Source organism: Anser anser (assembly GCF_964211835.1).
Source record: "Anser anser genome assembly, chromosome: 3".
In the NCBI taxonomy this organism is placed as follows: Eukaryota; Metazoa; Chordata; class Aves; order Anseriformes; family Anatidae; genus Anser; species Anser anser.
Genome location: NC_139722.1, coordinates 59,639,181 through 59,667,083, shown reverse-complemented (window position 1 = coordinate 59,667,083; position 27,903 = coordinate 59,639,181). Strand labels below are relative to the sequence as shown.

General features: G+C 38.7%; 2 protein-coding genes across 21 annotated transcripts in view; one reads left to right on the top strand and one right to left on the bottom strand.

Moving 5' to 3' along the window:
• Nucleotides 1-22,316, top strand: part of SAMD3 (sterile alpha motif domain containing 3) — a 35,468-nt gene extending 13,152 nt beyond the window's left edge. For all 5 annotated transcript variants that reach the window (XM_083832555.1, XM_083832554.1, XM_083832553.1 and 2 more), the window contains exons 6-11: nucleotides 283-367; nucleotides 7,215-7,382; nucleotides 20,098-20,301; nucleotides 20,689-20,860; nucleotides 21,518-21,600; nucleotides 21,875-22,316. In XM_083832555.1, the coding sequence (XP_083688681.1) occupies nucleotides 283-367; nucleotides 7,215-7,382; nucleotides 20,098-20,301; nucleotides 20,689-20,860; nucleotides 21,518-21,600; nucleotides 21,875-22,162 (1,000 nt within the window). In that variant the 3' untranslated portion in view covers nucleotides 22,163-22,316. The remainder of the gene's footprint in view (nucleotides 1-282; nucleotides 368-7,214; nucleotides 7,383-20,097; nucleotides 20,302-20,688; nucleotides 20,861-21,517; nucleotides 21,601-21,874) is intronic.
• A 1,841-nt stretch (nucleotides 22,317-24,157) lies between these two features.
• Nucleotides 24,158-27,903, bottom strand: part of L3MBTL3 (L3MBTL histone methyl-lysine binding protein 3) — an 88,791-nt gene continuing 85,045 nt past the window's right edge. For all 16 annotated transcript variants that reach the window (XM_083832534.1, XM_083832540.1, XM_083832544.1 and 13 more), the window contains one exon: nucleotides 24,158-26,074. In XM_083832534.1, coding sequence (XP_083688660.1) covers nucleotides 25,931-26,074 — 144 coding nt within the window. In that variant the 3' untranslated portion in view covers nucleotides 24,158-25,930. The remainder of the gene's footprint in view (nucleotides 26,075-27,903) is intronic.

The window sequence follows — 27,903 nt, the reverse complement described above, 5'->3', positions numbered from 1 at the left end:
GCATTACCAATTAGCTGCAGAAGTAAATTTTCAAATGAATGTAAAGCTTTTCTTCTTCATATGCTTACTGAAATAGAGGAGGCTAAGACTTTAAACCTGTTGATGCCAACAGTAAGATTTGCATGAAATCTTGAAGTTCTTGTTTGGATGGGAATTGATAGTCTTAAAAATAATTTGGGAACATTCAGTCAGTTTAATGTGTATCAGTATGGACTCCATACACTCTTGAACACCATCAGTAACACCAACTATTTCTTTTACATCCCCATCTTGTTTGCACAGGTATCCGAACAGCCAGCAATACAACTTTGTTGTCAGTGCTTTGCTGCAGGCATACCCGTTTCTGGATGATGATGGGAATGGCTTTGTAAGTACTGTAAATAGTACTCCATCTTGAAAAATAATGAAATAACTCCCTTCCCGCCCAACACATGGTCAATTACAAGAAAATAACAGTTCAGAGCAAATCAATATAAATTTCTTGTATGCTGTTTTCATTCAGAGCTGTAAGCTTCACTTTGACGTGCCTGTCAAAACACATTCTTATTTCATGGTATTAATTAAAGGTTCATTCATCTGTATCCCACTCCTCAAAGCCACACTGAGATTACTGAGGACCATACTTGAAGTCCCTGGTTACTCACTGGGTACAGCTTCTTTCTGGTTTAATTTTGCCCAAAGGATAAATTAGAGTAAATGTGATTTTGTTTTTCTTTCTAAAAGCAAAGAGAAGCCAAACCTCTTAAAAATAAACAAAAACCCCTGTTTCTATGTGGACTAACTTAAGACTTATCTTCTTGCAATGCTTTATAATCATTTGTGCATTAGATATGCAAATAAATCATAAAGTGTTTCTACCATTCTAGGTATGTCAGCAATCTAGTCATTGTTTATAAATTATTATTATTATTGAAACTTTAAAAAACATTGATTGGGATCTTGGCAGGGACATATGTGAAAACAGTGGAAGGAGATGACTAGTAAAATTGAACCAAGTTTTTTTCCCCCTACTCCTGTGACTTAGAATACATATCTTGGTCTCAAAGGACGACATTCACCTTCTGACTTCACATCATTGCTTTGCCATGTGATACTTTTATAGCTTTTTGTAAAAGATTGTGAGACTCAGAGGGGACTGTTAGCTTTAAACGTACATAAATACATATCTGTGCAGTTACTGCAGAAAGCAAAACAATTTTGAGAATTAAAAAGTGTGAGGATTAAGTGGAGGTTATTCAGATGAGACTCTGAGGTCAGGCATTGTAAGAGGGAAGGGAGTAAAGAAAACAAACACATCTCCAAAAGGAGAGGGGGAGTGGAGGAACAAGAGCCGCAGCCCACCCTTGCTTCATTCAGAAGACCTCTCTGAATGCCCCAGTGGGAGTCCCCTGCCTGGGTCTTGGGCAATGTTACGGCTTCATTTGGCATCCTTTGTGAAGGCTGGCTGGAACGTGCTTCTGGGTGTTTCCAAAGCCCTTTTCACAGCCTTTAACTTTTTAAAAACTGTTTTTAAACAGAGGTTCTTAAGCTGGGCTTTCAAAGGGCTTTCACTGCAGCAAAAGCATAGGCTTACTGAAGCCACCTATAAACGCATACTTCAGAAAATAGCTCATTGCTTTCCAGTTATCGATCCCCAAAGCGGTGCTGGCAGAAATTACCTGCGCGGTGTGGCAGAGATTTCAGAATAGTTGTTCAGTGTCTTTCGATATTTCTTTCACACTTTCTAGGAAGTGAACCTGGAAGACACAACCATTGTTGTGTCACAGCCAGGCAGCTGGAATTGTTCTCAATATCGCTAGCCTAATGCTTCTGGGCAAGCCTCTCTCCATTGCCTTGCTTGAGGTAGGGAAAACATACATTAAAGGTCTGTATAGCTAAGTTTGGAGGAGAGGGGAAGACAAATTACCTTTTTTTTTTTTTTTTTTTTTCCGACATACTGTTAGACACTTTTTTTTCCACCTCTGCAGTCATGGAGACAATAAATACTTTTTTATTTATTGGAAATAGTTGTGTGTTATAGCAGCAAGGGCTTAAAACAAACCTTATCATCATATGCATAACTACTTAATGTGAGACTTGCAAGAAAAATGAATTGGCAATCCTGGATTCATAAAACTTTTAAAGAAACGAACAACGAAAATCCACTAGCTAACCACCACTTTCATCTCAGGAGAGCTGTCTTCAGCAGCTCAAAAAAGTGAAGTGTCTGTAGGTACTTCACTTAAAGTTGCCTCAGGCTAATATAGGAATAGAATTGTTGTTTCTGATAACAGTAAGGAATCACAGGTCTTGTTAGGCACGTAAAATGTTACTTTTTGAGCATTTTGAACACATTTAACTCATATTATCCTTAGATAGCTGTTATTACAATTTTTTACAGTACAGTGAAAGCATCTGAGAAAACCATCAATAAAATAATTCAGGGGTAAAGCATAAAGCATGTTATTTGAGGACTGATAGCTAGAAGTAGAAAAAGAAAACTAAAATGAGAATAGAACTCTAGGCTAGAAACCCAGTTATGTATATGTTAGCTATAGTATTAAACCTCAGGAGATGCAACTTATGTAATGTTTTAAGTTCCTACATTAGGAAGAGAGGAATCACACTGTGCAAGTTCTTGTTCCAAGGACTACAAAGGGAGCTGTGCATTGATGTCTGGGCTTGATAGGGCAAACCCAACCCCACCTTTTGGGGTGTTGTAAGGCTGGATAAAGGGACACCAACCATAGCAATTCAGCCAGGCAGGCCTCTGGGAATACCTGTTTCCAGGGCCAGTAGATTAATAAAGTTCTTTGAGTTAATTCAGAATACTGACAAGCACGTTGTCAAATATTCTGACTTCTAATTTCTTGATAAAGTTATAGGGGTGGGGGGTGGGGGGGGAAGTTGCATGCACTTTTTTTTTCTAAAGAAACTGAACATACTCTGGAGTAATTACATTCTAGTGTTCCCTCACTATTGTTAATTAGATTAATTTACTGTCCTATATTTATTGCTGTGGTATGTCCCAGCTCATAGATTCAGTTAAACTCTAAAGTCATGCTTAAGAGGATCCAAAGTGCTTACCCTTTGGGCTGGAGGAAGTACTTCTGGAAAGCAGGCTCTGTAAGTGTGGCTGCAGCATCTGCTGGGGTGTGCAAGAGGCTGTGGTAGTTCTTAATGCCATACACTGAGAAAGTTTGCTGGGTCAGGTTGTTATTTTTAAGTCTTAAACAGAACAGTTTGGAGCCCTTCACCAGAAATGGATGCGTCTCAGTTGCTGGAATGATGCAGTAGAAACTGTTCTGGGTTCTTCTTTGCAATTATGTGCATATCTTCATGTCATGGGTGGGCAGCAGCAGGCAGTTGTGCTTTGACTGAGAAAATGGAAACTTCTCCCCTTGAGATATCTTGATGTTCTAAAACTAGCTTTTTCTTCTGACAAAAAACATAAAATCCAAGGATACAGAACTTGTAATGAAAAATTTCAAACTGGAAATGTCAGCAATTTTGTTGCAACACTTTCATGGAAATGAAATAGATTAGGAATTTGGAAAGGGGTAAAATTGGCTGTAAAATGTAGAGCAATGTACATAGAAGAGCCTAAATTCATGCCAATAAAGCTGCATTTTCATGACAGGAACAAATTTATCTGCAAAACTCTTTGAGTATTCAATTTTTTCATAATACTGGATATGTTTTGTTTGCAACTCCAAATTATTTAAAGCAAGTAATGCAAAAAAAAAAAAAAAGTCTCCATAATGCAGAAACTGAGTCTAATATTATAAATCTCATCCTGCTGCAATGAGACAGGTTTTAGTTAAAGGTTTAATGTTTAAAGATTTATTAGTAGGTTATCCATAATTCTGTTTTCTTGGTTATGATTTCTCATTTAACTTTGCAGTAGGGGAAAAATATCCTTTTGTGCTGTAGGCCCTTTTGAAAAGGATATCAAATGTAATATAGTCTGGAAGATCATGATCCTAAAAGAGTAAGCTTAAAAATAAGATTAACAATAAGCTACCTATGTGCTATAAATTTAAAAAGAAGGCTATTTACTACATCACTTAAGAAGCAGGAATTATTTAGGATTCCTGATAATTTTTTTCACAGCACAATAAATAAATAAATAACAAAGACAAAACACACTGAAGAGCTCTGTCAAGCACTTGGAATGAAATTAATTTCTCTACCCCTTCCAAGATTTGCTTTTGGAAAGAAGTGCTTTAAAGTGGTTGCTGAAGGAATTTTTTCCACGTTTCCTTCTACTCAAAAAACAATGTTACCCTAAAGTAACACACTAACAATTAAAAATTAAATAAAGATAGTTTCTATTTAGTCATGAGATTAAATTACTGGATTTGTGATCTATAATATAACCAAAGCAATATTTTCAAGTAGTTACAGGAAAAATAGGCTTTAATATACAAAACCAGGTTCATAATTGCAGCAGTCAGAAGAAAATTGGTATGATACTTTCTTGACCTCCTGCAAGATATTATTTTATTTATGTTATTCATTTTACAAGGGTTGCAAACAACAGTTTGGAAGGAGTCACTGATTTTATTTCATGTTGAAATTGTACAGTTTCTAGAACTGCTTTTATTATGAAGGCAGAAGGGGGCTAGTAAATCCTTGCTCCTGTATAAGACATTCCCTGGAGTTCAGCAGTGCTGTGATCCTGGTGAAACCCAGGATCACATTGCTGACACGCTCGATTATGCAACTGCTGCATGCAAAATGATTATTCTCTAGTAAATTACTGTTTTTAATCTGCGTGTAATCCATTCCCTCCCATGTCAGATACACACAAACTAATCCTTGTACTCCCTTATAAGCACGGTAAATCTTCCTGTTACTCTTTTTTTCCCCTCTGGTATTCATAGAAAATAAAATTATTGGCTCACAAATGCAACAAAAATATCCTTTTTAGAAAATGTTACCTGTTAGGGAAACCACATAAATATGTCTTGGCAGTCCAGCTCATGAAATAGGTATGTGAGAAGGGCCTTATGAGAATCCTATTACAGAAATAGATTTAGTTAAAACTCTTGACTTATCTGAGGACAGGAGGCTGAAACCCCTGAATGTTTTGAACTTTGTGAGATATTTAAAGCACTTATATGGAAGAGCAAACTAAAATATCTCCCAGCTTAACAAAGGCTTTCAAAAGACAAAACAGCACAAACATCACATAAGAGAATATTTAATTTGTCAGCTGTTAATACTGTCTGAGATAATCATGTTTTAAAATATCTTAAAATATCCTGTTGAATGTTTCAGAGAAGCATTACACTAAGTTTTTGTTTGCTTTTAATCAGTCTTAAAATAAATATGTTCCAAATAAATTTAGCTAGGCATATGATTTTGGTGTATTTGCATCAAATTGTAAATGCATAGGGTCAGAATTAGAAGAGCATTCAAGAGCCTTAATGAATGGTTCAGGCCCACACCAAGTGGGGTTTCCAAGGCATGTAGACACCTTACAGGTTTTGAGAGTACTTCTGGGTCATAATACTCAACTTGAAGCTGTAAATACATGTGGTGAGAAGACCTGTTGTGCTCTATTTCTAGTCATTAAGTTTAGGTTGGTGAGGACACGGCTTCTGTTCTGCCAGATTCCGAAGTCAGAAGTTTCATAATACAAATACCGGTGGGTTTATTTGCTTTCCAGTTCTCAGATGTTTAATTGTAGCTGATGGTGAGAGGATACTTTCTGTGAAAGCCCATATGTGGGTGGCAGAAAGTGTCCTGTCAGAAATGGCACTTCTGCCTTGGTCTGCCAATGAAAAGCTGAGGTAAAAACCATAGGGCTCAGATCCCATAGATGTGCTGCTGTGATTTTTTTCACCAGTCCATGGTGGAGAAAGACTGGCATGTCAGACTCCTGCTGCAAAGAAAGATACTGTAGTACTTGGTGTAAAATAGAATTTAGTAGAAGTAGACTTAACCTTGCTTAATAGAAAACACCTCTTTGGTAAGGAGCTTGGAGTACTTATTTATTCTGGTTTTAGTGTGTCAGTAAGTATAGGTTCAACTTGGAGTCAATTTCAGAGAATGAAATGACTATCTGAATTTCTCTTGCCACATCCTATCACTTTTTTGTTGTTGTTGTTTTTTTCCCTGCCTTGAAAAGGAAAACAAACAAACAAAAAAAATCAATAACCAAAATAATCAGTTGTTTTGCCAGATCCTTGAAACATTTTCATTACTCGTGGTAGCAGGCTTTGCTTGCAGAAATGTCTAACAGCCTTTGCTTTGTAACTTCGTCCCTGCATGTCAGTAGTTAGCACTGCTGTGTCCTGCTGTGGGACACCCAGCTGGGACTGCAGCTGGGCAGCTGTCTGTCCATAAGGAAGTCATGGAAGTTGCCAACCATCCAGCTCTCAGAAGCAGCAAGCAGCCTCGTTTTTCTGTTTCCAAGTGAAAAAGACACAAGTGCAAAATAAGCAGGGAGCACATAAACTCCAGCTGTTGGTTCTGATGAGTGGTTCCATTAGGCAGGGACTGCATCCGCTTGTAGAACTGCCTTGAAGCTGGAATTTACACCCTGTGAGGCAACTCACAGACACCAGGACCTACTTAGCAGACCCTCTTACTTCAACAGCTCTAAGTTCAGTTTAATAATATGTTTGACACAATGTTACTGCAGGCTCCCTTCAAAAGGAAGATTCTCACTGTGTCTTTTCCTGTAGACTGTGTCTATACCTAACCCTTGTGTTAGGTATAATCATCACACAGCTGCACAACCAGTCAGGTGCTGAGGTAGGGAAAAATAAACTAGTCAAAAACATTAGTTTTCTGTGGCATCTGTGGGCTAATCTGTTTCACCACATATTTTTTTTTTGACCTCATGTCATGCAGCGAGTATCCAAAAGTAAGAGGTGGAAAAGGAAAGTGAACTTTTACTGACAGCCCTGGTGATATTGGATACATCTAACCCTTAGATTGAATTACTGTGGTCCTTGAGGAACTGCGCAGGTGCCAGTAGCCCTGCTGTTTAATAGATGCGGAGGCATGTAATCACAGGTGCTTGTTTCCTTCAGTCCCGAAGCCACCTGTATGCTGATGCTACTGTATGAGCTTTTTAAAATGTATTTGTATTTAGTGACAAACTTTTTTTTTTTTAATACAAAATAAAGTTAGATAAAACAAAGTAACCTGCTTTAGGAATTGACAAATTCTTGGAATATACCGGGAATGACAGATTTTTATTAATTTCTTTAATTATGCAGTCGGTATGGAAACGGGCCCTTAAAGATCGTTTCAAATATGTGCGGAGAGCTATTGAAGATGATGAGGAAGTTTTAAGGAACAAATGCAAATTTGGCCAGAGGCGAGGACAGAGGAGGAAATCTTCATCTGCTGAGAAGAAACTTTATGACATTAAAGTGCAGAAAGAGGTAAGATTGGTGGTGCTTATCTTCAGAGTCCTGGGCCATTTAGCTCCTGTGCTGCCAGTAAGGCTCCACCCAGCAAGGGAGAGGACACTGTGATCTCATCCTATTTAAATTCTTCTCAGATTGTTTGTTCTGTAGCCAGACCCCAGACTTTTTTCCTTTCTGGAGAGCTGAGTATCAACCATGGAGCTAAATCCAGTACTTGATGCTTTGGTGTTAGTTGTCGTTTATAGCTGTCACTAATTGGATATAAAACTGTTTTGTTTGTTTGTTAAAGCAATGTTCCCATTCTGCTTTAGGTTATACACCTCCAATTAGAGTGAAAAATGATAGAGGTTTACATGTAAGAGCTGAAACCTCTGTACAAGTAAGAATGCAAAATGACGTTTGAGATTACAGAAAATTGCCATATCCTACTGCCACATTGCACTTTGTTATATAAGAGCTATTTGTGTTGATGCACAACATACGCAGGGTTGCTTATGAATGTATTCATGCAGATGCTGTGTTTCCCTTTAGTCAGAGAAATCAGAAAGAGCTATCATTGCCCAGTAAGTGTTTGAAGCACACTAATTAGTTTACATGCTTTCATAAATACCTTAAGGTTCCAGTTATGCTTTGTCAACACACCTCATGCTTCTCTTAGAGCTGCAATTAAAATATGGTAAAACTTCACCTATGTCCATACTGTTCTTTACCAGATAAGTGCCTGTCTTTAGCAGAACAAGAGTGGTTTATTTCATGCATTTCTGCATAAGTCATACCTTTGTGTTCTAATGTAGCTGTAGTTTTCTCCCAAAAAAGCATGTATATGTTCAATAGAAGCTTTAGTAATTTCTGTTTATCCCTTCTTAAGTAATGTGTGCAGGAATAAACAGTTCACTCTTTTTTCCTGTTTCAGTTGAAAGGTTTGCAGAATGTGTGATATAAGAAACCTTTTTTTGGGTGCAAAACAATAAACAGCCTTGCATGAGGTAAAAGAGAAGCAATAGGCTCCTATCACGTATGCATTAAGTCAGCCTTCATTAGTCTGCTAATGTTTGGAAAGGGAAAATGTAGGTTGTGGGTGGGTTTTGTTTGTTTTTGTGTCACACCAGCTGCTTGACAAGGGCTTTGCTGTGATCCTGTAGGGACTACGTGCTAGACTTCCTTTTCCTATAGAGAAGGTATAACTAACTGCAGTGCGCTGTGTCTGCACTGTAAACTGGGAATGCCATTCCCTTTAAATGCTTTGCCCAAGGCCATTGCTGGCCACTCCTGGTTTGCTCTAGAAGTTGAAGAAGGAAGCACATTCCATCTCACCTCCTCTTAGGCATTTCCTGCTGGCTGTAATGTCGTAAGTGGATAAGGGTGAAACTGGAAGAAGGTGAGAGGATGCTGAGCTCTCCCTGAACATCCTTAACTTTCTCTTTTTTACCTGTATCCCAAACAAGGAGGAATAAATGTTAGGATTAACACTTGTGGAGTTCATTAAGGTTTAGGAATGAATCCCACATAACTGGGAATCGTAGCTTAGTTTTAAATGCATTTCTACATTGAAGCCAAGTACACCTGGTTCTGAGAGATCAAGTTTTGTCACTACAAACTGCAAATGTGCACGCCTGAACAAGATGGTTGTTTAGCATCCTTTTAAACAAATGTAGTGTGGAGTTTTTCATTTTGTATATTTAGGAACGTACTTAAAGGTACCTTACTGCTAATGCTTGGCACTAACTACTTTGTGATAATTTCAAAATGCTAAACAGAAAGTCTTAACCTCAAAAAATAAATATTTGGTCTAGAAGTCAGTACCACAGGCAAAACCAAATGATTTTCAGATTATCATTAGTCAGATCCCCTTGCCATCGTCCCTTTTACAAGCCTGAAGAAACAGACCAGCCATATGCCGATGGGTAGCCAGCCCATCAGGACTATTTAAGGTAAAAGGGTGGGAAATGAATTCCATGCTAAGGAGACCTTTGGAGAACAATTAGTCAAGGATTTCTAGCCACTTTGTGTGTCCACACTCTCCCTTAGATAGGCAGAGTAGGACACTTAGGGCATTATAGGTCAAAGCCAACTGGCAAGCAGTGCAGACGAAAGCGCACATCTGTTCCCAATGGATGACCTACTTACCAGCCACACAGCTTTAGTTTCTGAATAGTCATAAGGTGCAACTCCATGCAGTGTGTTTTGTGTCAGTATAATCTTGAATTGTTAATGGTATGAAGATGATAAAAAGATTCTTTACCAGTGAGGCATTTCTAATTAGTATAGCTGGCATTCTTTTTTACATAAAAGGAGTAATAATGATACTAATAAATTTGACTGCTCTTCCTATCTCATCATGGGGGGGAAAAAAAAAAAGTATATTCCTAGCTAGCATCACAAGAAATGTCTTGAGTAAGGGCAAGGGCAGTGCCCAGGTCATAAAATGGCCTATGTCATGGCCTCTGGCTACGGAGTGAGAATCCTCCCCAGTCATTTTGCACAGTTGTGCGAATATCCTGGAGCTACAGTAAGCTAGGGGAGAGTACATTGTAATGCTAATGATCTTGATCTGCTGCAAAAGGAAGGCACTTTTATGAGGGGGTGATCACACTAAGAAAGGCAAGCCAATCTCCTCTCTACAGCCAGGGTGTGGATGCTACTAAGACAGCCATCCAGTGATTGACTTCCTTGTTCTCTTTTGACTGATCTCCTTGTTTGCTTTTTAGTATCACATTGGCACCATAAACCCCTTCCTCTGCTCTAAGAAATAATTTGGTTTGTGGTTCTTCAGCCCATGAGAGAAACCACCTTCTGCCAAATGTAACTACAGGAGCCCTAGACTGGGGGGAGTCAGAAGGATGAAGACAGAAGGAATAGGGTAATAGGACACATGTAGTGTGCATGGATAACAGGTATGCACATTTGGCCAGAAGATTTTCAAAAAGTAAAGGGTGATGGAGAGCGTGGTTAGGGCTCATGATTGGCCTCCACATGATGAAGGCATGTGATTTGAACACTAACTTATTCATCACAAGGATGGTGAGCAAAGTGTCCCTTCCAAAACCTCAAGTTTTGAAAACTTGTCAGTTTTGAACACTGTTGTTCCTGGGAAGTGCACTTTCACAAAAAATTAAGTTAGCTAAGATAGACATAAAGACACCCACAGATATCCCATGTAGCAGTAAGCACAAGGTGGGTCTCCCATAAGTCCTATATCGTATCTGCTGCTTTCAGGGATTTCTGGGATACCCTTACAACGCATCACTGAATAGCTGTATCTATGCACCTGAATCAAGTTCCTTCAATCCATCCCAGATGCAGTATGAAAAAGCCTGTTAGCAAAGGGATTATGCAAAGATATCTTAGGTTGCCTGAATTTTAATGGATTAACAGGCTAGAAAAAATATGGTCTTAAGCAGAAGCGTAGAAAAAGAGTACAGTCTGTATTCTAAGGCCTCCAACTTCTTACAGCCTCCAGCAGCCTCTTTGTGAAGTCAGCAGGGGTCTCTGAAGCACATGTGTAAATGCTACATTTACTCCTGTAAATTTGGATTTAGGTGTGAAAAGGAGAACTAACTCCCAACAAGAGGGATAAGATAGCAGTAGATGTTTGCAGGTACTTGGCATGTCTACCACACCCAGTAGAACTGGGAATAACATCATGAAAATAATTTATAAAGGGGGTACCAGCAAGCCACCTCTTTTCTGTGTCTGTGGGATAGTACAAGAACTATTTTGCACTTAGTCTACCCAGTACTTAGACTGGGAGAAGTGGAAGGATTCAGCAGAAACTTAAGCTCATATAACTGGACATCTGCTAATATTATTCATGTACAGAAAAGATGAGCATTAACGTTGAAAGTGGTGAATATGTAAATACTACGCCAAGAGGAGCAGATGGAAAACCAGGCATCTGGGTGGAAGCTGAGACATGTGGCACCATAAGTGTTTTGGTGCTATCATGTGGCACAAGAGTGATTAAGGTGGTAAGAATACTTTTGCCATAAGGCTGAGGCTTCCCCTTAGTCAAACTTTCTCTGGAGTTTCCTTAGTTCAGAGAGAATGGATGAGCCTCCTGGCTTTAAATAGGAGGAGGGTTGTAGAAAAGCTGCATGATGGGCATCCTGAGTTTTGTCCAAGTCCCTGGGTGACCAGAGACAGACTAAATGATGAGGCCTGGAAGCCTTAACTTGCATGAAGTACCTGAATAAGGTTAGATGTAAGAAATGGTCCCCGAACCAGCCAGCATAGGGGAGCAGATTATTGAAGGAAGCCAACCACTTACAAGGTGAAGGTCTTTTGCCTTTACCCTTCCTTAGTGTGTGTAACCTGTTGCCACTTGTAAGACTGATATTGAAGCTGGGGGTCTGCTTGAGCTTCTGGGAGTGGTCGTAGGGCTGATTTCAGGGAGACAAATGGTAATGGAAAAGTTTAAGATTTTGGGGTGCCTCACAGAAATTTACCCCACTGGCTTTACATTCATGGCAAGCTAGAAATTCTTTTCTGATGAAAGAAGTAATCAGGAATGAGTGTTGCCAACTCTGAGCTGGAGTTTCTTTTATCTCAGTACAGATTTATATTTGAAGCTCTTTTAGACATTTTATAGGGGTAAGCTTTTCTTTGAGGTGATTAAGACAAATAACATCATGTTTGTCAATGAGATTATGCCACTGCAGGAGGCAGTGAACTTGAAGCAAGTTTTCAATGAATGCAGAGACAGTAGGAGTTTGTAGGAGATCCCTGGGGAAAAGGGAGAAGGTGGTGTGTGTGTGTGTATGTGTGTGTGTGAAGCATCAGCAAGTGAAAAATGAAACCAAACAAATCAGATGTCCATAAGTATCTCAAAGTGTAGACTTCCTGTGCATGAGCTGCAGAAAACTCTCTTTGCTCAGCCATGTGGCTGAGGGATGCTATTAGCAGCCACAGAATTAGATGTCATCTATGCAGTGAATGTTGTACACAGGCAAAGCAAGTGATAATAGCCCCTTTTTTCTAACACTAAAAATCTCCAAATCATGTGTTTGGATGTATGCACGGCCCAAATGTGAAACTGCATATACAAATGATCATTTAAAGTTTGTATCGACATAACGTGGTTTTACCGCAGCAACTTTTATGTATGTACATAGTGTACATAGTTTGTGTCATTGCTTAGTCAATATTTTAAAATGCTTTAGGGTCAAATGAGAAACTTTGAACACAGATTCCTCCTTATGCTTCACGCTCTTCTTAACATCATTCAGTATTCCCATCCTTCTGTGAATTAACATGAAGGGTGAAGTATGGGTTGTCCCTTGACAGATGAAAATAAATTTTATCCCATGTTACTTATGCTGTTTGTTTTGCAGTTTGCAAATCAGAAAGCAGCTGTGGTCAGAAATAGACTGACTTATATGGCTTTGAAAGTTTGCAATTAATATTGGCATGTAAGTCTAGCTCTGAAAGTATCTGCCTGGCTCAAAAGGGTAATTATGTGTAATTAGAGCAGAGCTTGCTTTAATTAAATATCTCATTTGAGTAAGAGTCAGTGTGGTCCTGGAGTAGGTTACATGCTCATTTCGCATGAAAGCAGCCTGCCTGTGCTGCTTCAGTAGTCTTTGTGTTCAGCTTTTGGACATGAAGGGTGGTGCAGTTGTGATGCCTTCTCAGTTCTCTTCCACCCACTGGGGCAAGAAGATGGGTCCTGAGCTCTGCCCAGTTTATTGCTTGCCTTTCAGAATCAGACATATTACAGCTTAGTTTGTTTTTCTTTTTTACTTGGTAATTCCTCCCCATATAAAAAGCCTTAGTATTCAGAAGATATATCTTATATTAAACATCATTATGATGAACGTGAAAGTCACCACAGGGAAAAAAAAAGACTGTTTTTTACAATGATGGTATTAAAAACACAGAATATAAAAGAGTTTTTATGATGTCTTGTGTCAGTACATATTCCAGACAAAACAGCAAGACCCACTTTCCAGTATTTGAAGATCAAAGCACAGGATTCAGGTTACACTCATGTAACTACCTATGAAAGTCATTTCTCATTCCGAAGAGGTTACAAAACCCACTTAGAGTAAAAAATTACTCCAGGCAATGGTCCCTCACAAGTGTAAGTACGCAAGCATCATATTCTTTGTTTAGGTAGAAAGAAGACACTGAAACTGCTACTGTCAGGCTTGCTTGCATAAGTACTTTGAGCATTGATGCCAACTCTGATGCACATAGACTCAGCAGTCCAGAAGTGTTAAGCAGCAGCAATGCACTAAGCAATGACATGTCTTGGAGTATGCATTGGCGTCTAGTGAGGAAATTTAAAAATGTATTTTCAAAGGAAATATTAGCTGCTGCTGCTGCTGGGACCTTACATGATACTGAAAGCAGCATAAGGAAAGGCAATGCAATAGCTATACCAACACTGCTACTTGTCAGCAAGCTGGTCCAAGCATAAAAGAATGGTGTAAAAGTGGAGCTCCCATTCAGTGCTGGCACCATGGAACCTGCCTGTGCAGTTCTCATTGCCATTTAATGGTTTCTACCTTTTCCAGCAAGTAAATCAGTGGAGAACCTCAAATGAATATTCCCAAAGCATCCCAGGTGAGGAGAGGAGAAAAAAAAAAGACTTTGATCATCGTCATTAACAACAGCTAGGCTACATTTACCATTCAAGAACTGGTATAAACGCTTGTAAGGAGCAAGAGGTGCCTGCTGTCCTCACCAGAGGAGTTTTCATCACTCTGATTAGGTAGTCATGTTACTTTGGAGTTGACATTAATGACTTTTAGGATTTATGGTACTGGCTTTCTACAATAACAGAAAACTTAGACGTTGTGTTGTACTTCATGCATTAGAATTGCTCCCTCCCTCCTTCCCCAAAGAGAAATAGGAGCTTCACTTCATTGTCTGGGACACTAATAAAGTGCTGCAGAGTACTAGCTGGGGCTTTTTACAAGAATCTGGCTGCTCTTTTTACAAGAATTTCTAGCTATATCTTGGGGAAAAAAACAACAAGATCCATCAAAAACATCTAGGGGACCTGATGAGATGCATCTGCCAGGTCCTGACGGAACTGGTGGAGGTAGTTGCTAAGCCTCTATCAATCATATTTGAGAAATTGTGGCAGTCTGGAGAGGTTCCCACTGACTCGAAGAGGGGAAACTCTGGGAAACTTGAAGAGGGATGGGATGGCAGGACCATTCCTCAGGCAAGGTCTAGGCTACACTGATGGACAAGTGTTAGATATCCTCTTATACCTCATTATCTTCCTTTCTGCATACTTTTGACATCTTTCTCTATTCCACAGTATTTCTCATGTGCTTGTGATGAAAAAGCAACTCTTTTTTTTAAAGGTATTGAGGTAATTTCTCATGTTTGTTCCAGAAAGATTATTTTTTTAAATTTAATCCTTAGTACTTAAAAAGAAAGGAAATTATTCACATTATTCAATATGCACATTACCATTAAGACAAAATTCCATGTAGGAAAAATAAAAATAAGTTAAAGACCACCAACTATCATTCTTTTTATCACCGCAAGGGGAATGGATATTACTGGTGACATGGTTGAAAATCTGTTCAGAGGAAGGATTCTTTATTCAATGGGAGAAGCTATTTTTTTTAGTTCCCTACTGTAAACATACTGAACTGTTAGCTTTGTCTTTTTTTTTTTTTTTTTTCAGACATTGAAATAATGTATCTTTAATGCAGATCTGGCTTCAGTCTAGATGGGAATGTTTTTCCACAATGTATTGAAGTAACCGAGGATTGAAGTTATTGTTACAATTTTACTGTAATATTTTCATACTGCAATGAGCTTTTTTGCTTTGATAGTTAAAGTGGAGAAGATCTAGAGTCTTCCCTAAGTTTGAAAGTGATAGGCTGAAATACCAGTTCAGTAGCCAGCTTTCTAAATCCAGTTTGTTCCTGCTCATACCGCCAATGTCACAGTTAACTATAAAAGATTTTATATAGCACTTGAAATAATTCTCCAATAAAATTTAAAATAGGTTGCAAAATGGTGTCCTACTGAGATAATTTCTTTCCCCTCAAAGAAAGTCACCTTTCAATTATCTTTCTGCTTCTCTTAAAAATCAACTTGTCCACAAATTAAAACCTAAAAGGAAAAAAGGAAACAATCTAAGTGAATCCCACATTCAAGTTTCTCAGTTAATGTTCATTTATTGTACTTTTCTAGAAAAAAAATTTGAAAAATAGGAACAAGGTTTGAAGATGATGGGAGTTCAGTTATAAAACAATGTATGCGTAAAATACATTTTGAGGCAAACATGGTATTTTATATATTTTTTAATAAAGCCAAAACTTATTTTCATGTTTGAATCTAATAAATCCTAAAGTCAGAAATTATTTGTGTTTAATTCAAGTGAAGTCAAACTTTCCTGCTTAATCAAAAACCCTCAGATTTTAGTTGAATGAAACCATGCTTAGAAATAATGATCAACATAAATGAGAACACTTTCTCCCTTTAGATTTTCAGCTAGGCTGACTGTAAAAACAACTACTCATCCACAAACATCTAAGTTTGCTGTTCTCTAATTCCAAGGTGGTTCTACTAAAGGCAGTCACTGCCATTAGGTTTAATGTACCCGTGAGGTCCATTGCTCTGTTCTGTTCTTGACTGATAAACGTGCACTGCTTGTACTAAATCAATTAGAATTAGAAACATGCAATGATGCAGTAAATCTATCCTCCCAATTACCAACTAATTATAATTACGTAGCACTGTATACTACATTATATTGTTTGTATAATTCCATACTTGCAATGAAGTTGTCCAGAGGCAAAAATGAAATTAAGTGCTTAGATATAAAAGGCACAGACCTGTCACTGTATATAGAGGCCCCAAAGTCATAGCAACTTTGGTCACTAATGCTGACCCACAACTCAGTATTCACTTGCTCTTTCATTGAAAGAAGCATTCTGCACCCAACAAGTGTTTTACTTCATACTTACCGTTGCACATCCTTTAGATACATAAAGTTTACTTGTTTTATTTCTACTGTAATTAAACAAGAAGTAATCTCTGAAATAGTGATGGCACTAAGGCTAGTAGAAAACTTACTAATTTGTATCCAAATGGTGCTAGCACAGACTTGGTAGATTTCTGAAGCTCTATTATTTGACTGAAGTGTGCTTCTTTTTCTGGGTATGCGTATCTATTATACGGTTTACTAGTTTAAAGAAGGTATGTTAATGAGGTAAAGGTTAGAACCACCAATAGTTTTCTTCAGCCTAGGAGTGCAGCCTAAAAATATGAAAAGGTTACAGATGGCGATTGCTGTAAGCAGGCAGAACACTGGAAGAAAACCACTCACCTCTGCTCGTGTTACTTGTAATGGAAGGTTTACACAACAAGGTTTGGCTTTCCAACGTGCTTTTTCCTAGTAGGTAATGATAGCAATTCTTCCTTAGACCACAGCCATATTTCTATGGGTAGCTTACCACTGATGTCATTTGGAATCATTTAGCTAATTAATAATGTCATTGACTAAACTCATTCTCGAGGACCGAGCTGACTACATGGAAAGTCCATCAACTCTGTTTGCCTTGACGAGGGGGATGGAGATAAGCTGGAGTAAAGGTCACAACTTGTTCTCCTTAGTGTTTGTTCCTGAGCAACAGAGTCCACTTGCTTATGGTTTTAGCACACGGGGTTGAGTTTATGCTGCTCTCCTGCCGCTGCAAGCCAGTGTCTGAAGGTGACTGCTGCTCCAGAAATGAGCTCTTGTGCTGCAGACCTGCAGCAGGCTTGGAAGCAGTAGTATCAGAGAGGTATCAGTAGAAGTCAGTAGTATCAGAGCTGTTTGGAGTCAGAGACTTCAAAACGGCTCTTGTCCAGAGTAAAAACCATAAACGTAATTCTGCGTTTTCCAGGTACAGGAGCGCTCACAGAATATAAAGACTTACCAGAAAAAAAAACAGGCTTTGCAAGGATTCTCAGAAGTAGAGTTCGGGAGATCATGTTACTGGGAGCACTTTTTAGGCAACTTCAAGGCATATGTCTTAGATTGATATGTCAGTCAAGAGGTTACATAATAAGGCACTAAAATGAGCTGTAACAAATTCACAGGACTCAAGGTTATTTGTGAAAAAACTTAGATTTGTACAAGGATAAAATAGCTAAACTTCCAACTGGGATGTGCAACCTCTCTCATGAAAAATGACACTGGAAAATTGGAGGTAGCTGATTTGATGCCAGTTTCCAGAGTTTCAGGGGAGATCAAGGGAACATATTGACCAATAAACTTGCTATCTTTGCAGGTGAGATTGGCAAGAACTATAATGCAGAGCCAAGAGATGAATAAATTGGGAAAGAATTAATGAAGTTTCTGTAAACAGAAGTCATGCTTCATAAATTTACTCGTTCTCTGAAGTATTCAACTACCCTGAGGTCATCAGAAATCCATCTGATAAAGTTTATATTAACTTCAGAAGAGATTTCACATTTTTTTTTTTCAAATGCTCTTAGAAAATATAATCTGAGGGAATAAGCAGGAGCTAGGCAGAAATAGTTTTTACAGTGGAAGATAATGTTAATACTTAGTTTATGCAGTTCAATATATTTCTAAGTGATATGGAAAAAGGACAATAGTTGGCTGACCACATTTGCTGATGCAACTAAGGGTAGTAAAGACAAAGGCTGACTGAAGAGCATCAGAAAGACCCCATGCTACTGAGTTAACAGGGCAGAAAAACAGAAGACAAAACTCAGTGCAAATAGATCTACAACAAAGCACAAGGAGAAAACACAATTCTAACAACATTTACAGTGATGGACTCTGAGCTTATTATTACCATTCACATGATATTTTTATATCATGCTAAAGAAAATTTGGCACAATGCTAAGCAGCTATCTAAAGAAGTATATTGATTGCTCAGAGTTATTTAAGGAAAAAACAAAAGAGAGAGCATTATTCCACTGTATGCACCTGTGGTATCCCAGCAACTCAACTAATATTTTAAGTTCTACTGTGCCCTTCTTATGAAGACAGTAGTGAAATTAGAAAATATGGAAAGATGTTAACAGGGATAGTGGAAAGTGCAGAACAGCTTTTGTACTGTGATGATAGTATGATGATAGAATGATTAGATAACTTAGGGCAGTCGGCTTGAAAAGAGGTTATTGAGGATGGAATATGATGTATCTACAAAATTACAGGTGAACAGATATTGAATCCAGTATGATAAGCAAGGAGTAGTCAGAGAAAACAAAAGACATTTCTTCTGACAGTGCAATAGTTAAGCTGCTGAGCATAATGTAGAATGCTGTGAAAGGTGCAATTTTATCTGGATTGGAAAAGTGAGTGGAAGAAATTATGGGAGAAAAAAATTACAGGAGGCTATGAAATATGACAACATATCCACTGGAAGTCCATGGGCCCCAGTTCAGTGGAATCTTGACAGGGCTCAGGGGAAGTGCGACTACACTGCTATCCCCTCAGCCACTTAGAGGAGGGTACGGGACCAAATCATCTGACCCGCTACCTCTGCTCCTGGGCAGTGAGGAAGAGGACAGGAATGCCCAGTCAGGCTGCTCACAAACCAATGTTACTATTCAATTAAATCTAAAATACACTATTAAAAAGAGAGCAGACTGTGCTGATACAACACCATCCTATCAAGGGCCAGGGGAGTAGATGTAGGGGTTATGGTAGTAAACTGTCCCGCATTCAGAGCTGTTTTCTTCCCTGATAACAATGGCTATTGAAATCCATGGATATATAGTCGGAGGGAGACAATTTTTTACTTGTATATCTTGTGCATCCTATTTTTGAAATTCCATATGTCCAATTTAAAAAAGGGTGTTAACCAGAAAATTAAATTGCACATAGAGAGCAGTTTTGAATGCTGTATGTTTTGCAGTTCTGTCTTAAATGTTCTGGGAAACAAAATCAGGTGTCTCAACTTGTATTGGCTCTGGCCCACAGGCCACCACTGGCATAGATGACAGCTGCGTCAGTGACAGTGCTTTTGGGAAAAGCCAGTGTAAAAGCAGCTTGAGAGTGGTAATCATACTAACAATGCAACTGTATGTTTTCTCAGCTTGTTTTGATGGACAAATTCACTGCTTCCTCTGATAGAAACTAAACAGCCTCAGGCTACAACCACAGATGCACTGCTTTGGATAGCCATCCCTCTTCTGAGTAATTACTGTTTGTGGAATTACAGCAGAGACAATATTGATAATTTTGAGGAAAATCATTAATTATATCTTCAAGTATGAAGTAACATTAACTGTCAAACTAATCAACTAATGGTTTCCATTAAGGATTTTCTTTCTCTTAGTTCTTCTGGTCTCCTTGGGTAAATACTTCAGTTGCGTGAATGTGGAAGTTTGTATGAGTAAGAAGAAAATACTTTTTCTCTTGGCAATATAGAGCTGATATTGCTAAAGGAGTAACACTGAGACATCATTAGAAATGCCTTCTAATTTCCAATAAATCACAATTAGGCAAACCAAGCACAGGCACAGGAATCTCATGAATCTCCTCTAATATGTAATTTGAGCTTGGGAGACCTGGCTGGTAGCTCTATTACTATATGAAAATAGATCTTAATACAGCTATTAGAGCATGAGGGTGAATCTGCAGAGCCAGTACTTAAGCCACATTACAGGTCCTTTCCGCTGAGCTTTACAACACTTTCATGTAGTCTCCAGTGTGGACTGACATCAAATCACACAGGTCCCACATCAGATAAAAAGGATAGCAGATTTGTTACAATTCTCTCCTTCATTTGTTGATAGGATGATCCTGCTTATCTTGAAGGTGATGCAATGTATGCGAACATTAACTGGCTGAAGCAAGAATATATGAAAACTCAGAGAAACTGGAAAGAAGTGAATGACAGAATGAATGCAACAATACAAATACGAAGGAAGATGATCACTGATAAGGCACCTTTACAAGACATTCTTAGACTATTTCCTTTCTTAAGATGCCCTTATCAGGTAACAGATCTATACTTAATAATGGCATTGAGTTTAATATTATAAGTGTGATACAACTGTGGGCATGTATCTTACTGGATGTTTCTAGTGAAATATTCATCAACGTTCTTCTGTTTAATCTATTGTATTTTTACTGCTAACACCACTTTAAAAGACTCACCAGTTAAATATGCCACACACAACAGCAGTGAGTTATTGGAAGTACTTTGTTGATACTTGATGTACTTCTTCCCTGTTTTGGAAAGAAATTAAACTATCACCTCATCCAGTTTATAGATCTTATTTTACTGAGCTAGTCTTACCTTGTCTTCAAAGCATGCATTTTATTTTGTTTTTAGTTTTGATTTTGAGGATTGCAATAATACTTTTTTTTTTTTCCTTTTTTAGCTCTTTCGGGAGTTCCAGGTTCTTACACACATGAACGTTTATCAGAAAACAGTTGAGATTTTGGAGATTTATTCAGAAAACATTTTATCTTTGTATCTGGTGAAGAATAATCCAATTACCATTATGCTGCAAGAAAATCTGAAACAGCACACAGAGGAAGACATTCTAAAATGTCAGTACAAATCTTCTATTCTCTGAATATCTGTTCTGGTCTGGATGGGATGGAGTTAATTTTCTTCATCGCAGTTGGTATGGTGCTGCATTTTAGATCAGTGACCAAAACAATGCTGGTACCACACAGTAATGTTTTAGCTGTTGCTGAGCAGTGTTTGTACAGCATCAAGGCCACCTCTGCTTCTCACTCTTCCCCCCAGTGAATAGGTTTGGGGGCTTATGCAGAAGAAGCTGGGAAGGGACATGACCAGGCAGATGACACAAATTAACCTCCTGACTTGGAAGGCACCTGCAAGGATCATTGAGCCCAACTCCAACTGATAACTGGGTAGGAGAGGAGTTTGGGGGTGAGCAGTGGTGGCAGAAAGATTATCCAGCTCACAAACTCCACTAGAAGCAAGGCCTAGCATAAGAGAAATTTAATCATAATATTGACTTTATGAGTGTCATGAATGATTTAAATACTGCTGCGCGTTGCCAGCTGAGGCACCTAAACCTTTACTGTGGCACAAAGTACTCTTCAAAAGGGACTGAGCAGCAGTTCCACTGCTGAGCTGTTAGCTATTTCATAAGCCACAGTTTGTTTTTCCAGGATGATACCAGAGTGCCAGAATGTTTTCATTTGTAATTTAGTAGAAATCCTTGCCTTTGACAGACATGAAGATGACGGCTGCATGTTTACTTCTGCCAGATGTCTTTGGAGATGACTCGAGTCTGTTTGCTGCAGTAAACGAGGAGGTAGGAGACAGCACCACTGGTTGTGGTCTCTTGCTCATATGAGCTGCCTGGGCACATCCCTTGGCCTTTTGGTGGTTCAGCTTAGTTCCTGGAAAAGGATGATGTTAGCCTGCCTTTTGGATAAAGAGCAAATACTAACAGAAATGCTAGTTAAATTCCAAGCAGTGTTATTAGGCTTACTGAATTCTCTGAGATGTTGTTACAATTTACAATTCAGTTCACCAATGTGATGCTGTGACATCATTTGAAATATTATTATTATTTTTTTATTTAGGTGAAGGTGGTGACACCAGTGTTGGAAGTTAAAAATCCCTTCAATGTGAATTCATGTGAGTTTGCTCTGTATGTAGAAAAACAAGAGGTAGCCCAGCTTGAGGACTGCACCACAGCCCTGGCAGCACTGGTGGCTGCATTTTACGTGTTTGATATCCCATGCCCAAACAGAATCTACAGGACACTGAACTTCCTGGAGTCCCTGGTCTTTGAGATGAGGTGTCCAGCATTCCTCCCAGCTCAGGTAAAGAGAGGGCTGGAGATCCCTGAATATCCCACTATTTGCTAGTGTGCACAGCACTCATCTCAGGAACATTTTGTCAAAATAAATCCCTTTGTTGTGAAGATGAATCAGTGCCATTCTTTCTAGTGAAAGTGTATGTATATTTGTAACAGTTATGTTTAATACTGCCTTTTTTTTTTTTAATTGTACTGGCTACTTTTATAAAAATCTGAAATCTGAGCATTTTCTTTATTTTAAATGGCAATTCTAGAACAGCCTGGAAGTATTAGAGAAAATAAAATTTTCTAGATTACTACACGTGTTGTGTATTTTTTTTTCCACAGAGGATTTTACAAATTCAGATTTTTGACCATCAGAATTTAAAAAACATACTTGTGAGTTAGTGAGCACTTTGCTGCTTTAGATGCTAATATATTTAATGTCCTGAAGCAACAGAAATTAGATTTACTGGTTACCACTCTCGCTATATTATGATCATATGATCATTGAAACTACTTAATTTTTTTTTTTTTTTAAATGCTGGGCCAGATTTACAGTTTTGCAGGATGATGACTTTTCTTTCTTTTCTCCATACATGAAATGTTCTTTTCTTCTTTCTTTTAATATTAATCCTAAATTTGCTAAATAAGGATTTTGAGATGAGCTCTCAAAGTAGCAAAAATGACTTATCTGGGATGCTGCCATGTGCATTTGTAACCACAGATTTGGCAATGGGGAATGAATGCTTCATTTTCTTTCTGAGTTTGCTTTCCAGAACAGAGCAGCCTTTTCCACATGTACATGTCCCATCTGCCCATGCAGAACAGAGGCCCTCTCCACTCCTTTTCCGCAACCTCCTCTTCTCCCTAACACCTCTTAACTCCTTAAGCCCCTTGTACGTCCTGAAATCCCATGGGATTAGAGCCTGATAGTGGGTGGCTTCAGACAGGCTCCTAGTGATGGAAAGAGCAGCTGCCAGCAAATTTGACCTGTGCTTTAATTAATCTACACAGAATAGCAAATAGCATTTTATTAAAACACTACATTCTGCTAAAGAGCTCCATCTCTCACCAGTTCTAAAAGTGCCCATACAGGCAAAGCAGCATTTGTGGTCACCACTATTCCTCACACCCAAACACAAAGCTTGGAAGACTGCAGAAGTTTTCTTAATCCTTGGATGTGCAAGAGTGCGTCCAGTTCAGAGATTACAGTGGGACACTGCAGTATGAGAGGAGAATACTGACTGCATTTAATGGCCAGACTCTCTTGCTAAAGTTTTTCGATTTTCACTTGCCTCCCATGGAAATTGTGGGATATCCTTAGCCCATGTAACTGCTGGGTCACCTCCAATACAACACTGAAAACCATTGCAAATGCCATTTTAAAGATTCAGTAGGTGTCCTAAGTACATTTAGTTTCCTAGTGCATTTGTTAGATGTAGTCTTTGTAACAGAAGTTGCTATACCCTATTACCTCATCACATATACAAAAGTGAAGAATGTACTAAGTCCTCATTAGTGAAGTGATAGCTATGTGAATAAAAAGTTGGGCTCTGCATCATTTAAGTGAGATTTTCTTCTATATCTTCTAAATAGTATTAATTCTAAACCATTTCTTTAAACCACAGTACTCTGTACTGTGGTATACAAAAACAGGAAGTTTTACTGTGTACTTAGGTATACAAAATCTCAGGAAGCTGCTAAGTAATCTCTGTTGAGTGGCAAATCATTGGTTCTCACTGAAGGCTACAGAGCTGGCACATGAGAGAAAGCTAAACACAGAAGGTGAGGGTTCAAGGAAATGAACTACACGAAAGGACAGAAGGAAAGAAAACGTAACAATTTGGCATTTTACTGTTCTGCATAGGCAACCTCAGCTGTTGGCAGTGACAAAACCCAGGTCCATAAATCTCAGGTGAGACTGGTTTTGGGGCAAGGTCGGACAGCAGCAGCTAAGTTGCGCTCTCAAACTCATGGCCACATTGAGCTACAGTGAAGAACTACTCCACGCCACCCTATGGAACACTTAGGTTCATCTGGGAATCATGGGCATACACAAATGTAACAGACAGCTCCAATTCAGGTTTTATTTATTGTAGTACAATAAGAGTGCAATTTGACTGTACAAATATTGAACAAAATGTAAAAATATTATTTATGCAATGCTATGGAAGGAAATTAACAGAGCAATGCAACTTACTTCATACTGACCCTGTTTTACCTCACATTATGGCAGGTACCAGTCCCCAAATGTGATCTGGAAGGGGCACAAAGAGTTCTTGAAATCTTGAGGAACTTCAGCCAAAGAGCAGCCTAGCAAAATCTGTGTGAAAATTTAAAATTCTCCGAGTTCTGTGCAACAGAAACACTGTTTGTTCATAACTCCACAGACTGAGCAACTGCCCACCTCACCGCTAAGGAGAGGGCTGCCAAAAGCTTGATCCAATTCTTCTCTCTCTCTCCTTGCAAAAGCAAAATTCTGGTACAGTCCTCAATATACTGGTAGCTAGGCTTTCCTCAATTTAAAGTGCATCCGGCTTACATCTTACGTATATATACCATGTGCAACAACTTTCCCTGACAAATTGTTATAATAATCCTCCAAGAAAGATGGTTGCCTCACTTAAGTACCTGCTAGTGGAATCTGCAGTCTTGCTAACGACCTGCTGAAATCCATGCCTTTTACCTAGTTCGTGCCTATGCACCATATGTGTTTAAGTGGCCTTTTCCTCCATGCTTTGGCTTTCTCCCTATGCCTCACTCACTTTTAAATCAGACTTTCGAACTAGGAATTGGTGGGTTAAGTAATTTTCCCACCTACTGCGAAAACAATCCTATGTTGAATATAAAGCCAGAGTAGCAGTCCTAGCTTAGCACACTGTTTTTCTCCACTGTTGTGGTAAGTATACTGGAGACTAGCATGTGCAGACACGAATAAATATGTTTTTTTTTTTTTTTGATAATAGTATTACCTCAAAATACAGTTATTTTCCTTCATGTGCTGAAGGACTGTAGCACGCTCCCATGTAAAAGGCTGGGGCTCTATTGTGCAGCGTAAATGAAAGTCTTCTATGAAGTCAAACTTTATTTTTCAGTTGCAGCCTTCTCTATACTGATCTTTTGGTAAAATACATTAAAGATGCTGGTGGAAAAACTCACGTAACATTTTTGTAATCGTGCAAAAGTAAAAACATTCAGTTATCAAAAAAGCATTATAATTTCAACCCCAACAAGGTTTGTTTTGTTTTGTAACAAGCAAACAGACAGTTTTATAATCTGCAAAGTCATATGCTGTAGCATAAAGTGCCACATATGTAACATTAACCGTTTCATTTTTAAACTATGGCACAAATTCATATTAGCCATAACAGTCTCATCTGGCTACCTGTAGCCTAATTTTTGGCTAATCATTTTTTATTTTCATAGTATGAAGTAAATGCTACTGAAAAGTAAAATGGGTACATGAAGTAGAATTCAAGAATTCTTAGAAAATATTAACGTTCCCTTATATAATACAGCATAAATAATTAATGTTTTCTTGATGTCCAGAGAGAGTTAGGGATCCTAACCATCCATGGAGAATTAGCGCCATTAGTTTGGTAAATAAGACTAGCTGACTTGGTTGTTACACAGTACCTTCTTAAAAGCTTGCGCACTTCCCAGAAGGATTCAGATGTGTACTGGCTCTAGGAGAATATAAATAGTCCACCAGTGCCGAACATACTTTGCTTCCTTTCCGAGAGTCCTTACTCAACAATTCTAGTGAGTCTTTGTGCTTTGAATAAAACATGAGCTCCAGTGGAGAAAGCTGGCTTGTACACATTTTCCATTATCTTCAAAGTTCATTGTGTGAGTTTTTCTCTGCAGCTTTGAACATCAGAATGGAATTAAAGATTTTTAGGGCTGGTCCCAGTTTAATGCTCATTATTTTGACAATGTCTGATTGGGTCATTAGCAGAAATGCTTCTCCATCAATTTGCTTTAAAAGAAAAACACAAAAAGCTATTAATAGGTCTGACAGTGCAGCAGTATAGATGTTTCAGAAAACATGAAAAGAAAATTCCCAGACAGCATAAAGGAATGGCTGGATACAAATGCTTTCAAACTTCAGGATAGCTTTGCTATAAACTTTTTAGACAGATTAACTAGTCAAAAAGAACAGGATGATGATCCTCTTTCTGCTTGAAAATAACTGTCTGGCTAATTTTTAGCCAACCTGTTTTTATTTTCATATTGACAGTATAAAGTAAAAGCTACTGAAAAGTAAAATAGGTAAACGAAGTGAAACTCAGCAGTACTGTAGCACAATAACTGTTTTTGCCATCTTAGCTGCTCCTTGTATGCAAACCTTCATAGGAAAGTTTCTAGATTTTACTCCCAGCTAAAGAACTGGAACCCTCTTCAGGCCGCTCTTCTCTGTTCATTCAATAGCATATTAAAATGAATTTGGTCACAGATGTAAATGTGGGCTTGAGTAGGTAAATCTGCTTCTGGTACAAACACAACACTTATTTTTTCCTCCTAGTTTAGTAGTATTGCTAGTTTAATAAACATTACAAACAAATGTTCTCTGTAAGCAAATCATTCTGTCACCAGGGGTGCTAAATCTGAACATGAAAGCCATGAGGCAAGGCCTTCACTTCCCAGGGCTTCACTGGTGCAAACACTTCCTTTTGTAAACTTCAGGTCATTTTGGTATCTGTAGCAACTTTTCAGTGTAACATAAGCAAGAACGCTAGGCCTAAAAACCAACTGTGGTTAAATTAGGAGCACTGCTTAGGCTTGGAGATACTAATTTGAGATAGAACTAGTGTAATTAATTTCCTGAAAAAAACAGAACATGAGCTTTCCCAATCACACATGCTGCTAAGGCAGAGTGCAAGGTACACCGCAGCATGCACCGCAGCACTGCAAGCTGAGAAACGCTGCCGTGAGACCAGCACCACGTAGTTACGACAATTGCTGGTGACTCATGTTGTGCACGGAGCCAAACTGGGTGGACTCAGAACCAGAAGTGTGGCAATGTGGGGGTGCCCAGCTTTTTGCAGCATCTTCATAGAAGCAGGATGAGTGTTCATTTCCAAAGCAGAAGTTTGAACCAACACCTTCCACCTACTGAAAGACCTTCAGTTGTATGCTTGAAAGGGTATTCCAGAATGAACTTCTTTCAGTCCCTTTTGTGAGAGCTAGAGTTAGTAGGTGCATGCAGTATGACTGCCCCGTAAACCATATGGATGCCAGCCAGTCCATGCTGGTTGGTCTCACTGGCAGGGAATGCTCCTGGAGAGATTTAATTTATTACTCACAGACAAATCGTCTGAATCTTAAAGAGGGCATGTATTTTCTTACATCTCTGAGAATTAAAGTGTTTAGCATTCATCCATTTCTGTGGCACTTCTTATGTGCTGGCTCAGTCAGCAGCATGCCAGCTATTATTGATCTTTAAATTAATTGGAGAGACATCCTAAGTGACACAGAGGATGAGCTAGGCCTGCATACCTGCTACAACTGTAAAATGCCTAAAGTCTACGCAAGTGCAAAATGCCTAGAGATGCTACACATCACTCCTTTGTTATATAACTGTAACAGTAAAATCTACAGCCTGAAACTTCTGACAAAGGAGAGGATTAGCAGGGCCATCTGTATACATTTTCCTCAGAAGGTGCATTTACATTCTCAAGTTTAAGAAGTGCCACAATTATTCTTCACTGGACTGTATGGCTGACTTGGGATATTACAGTATTATACTCTGCCCATTCAGGTGGTCTGGCTGAGATAAACACCTGAACTATTCACTCCGGCACTTTG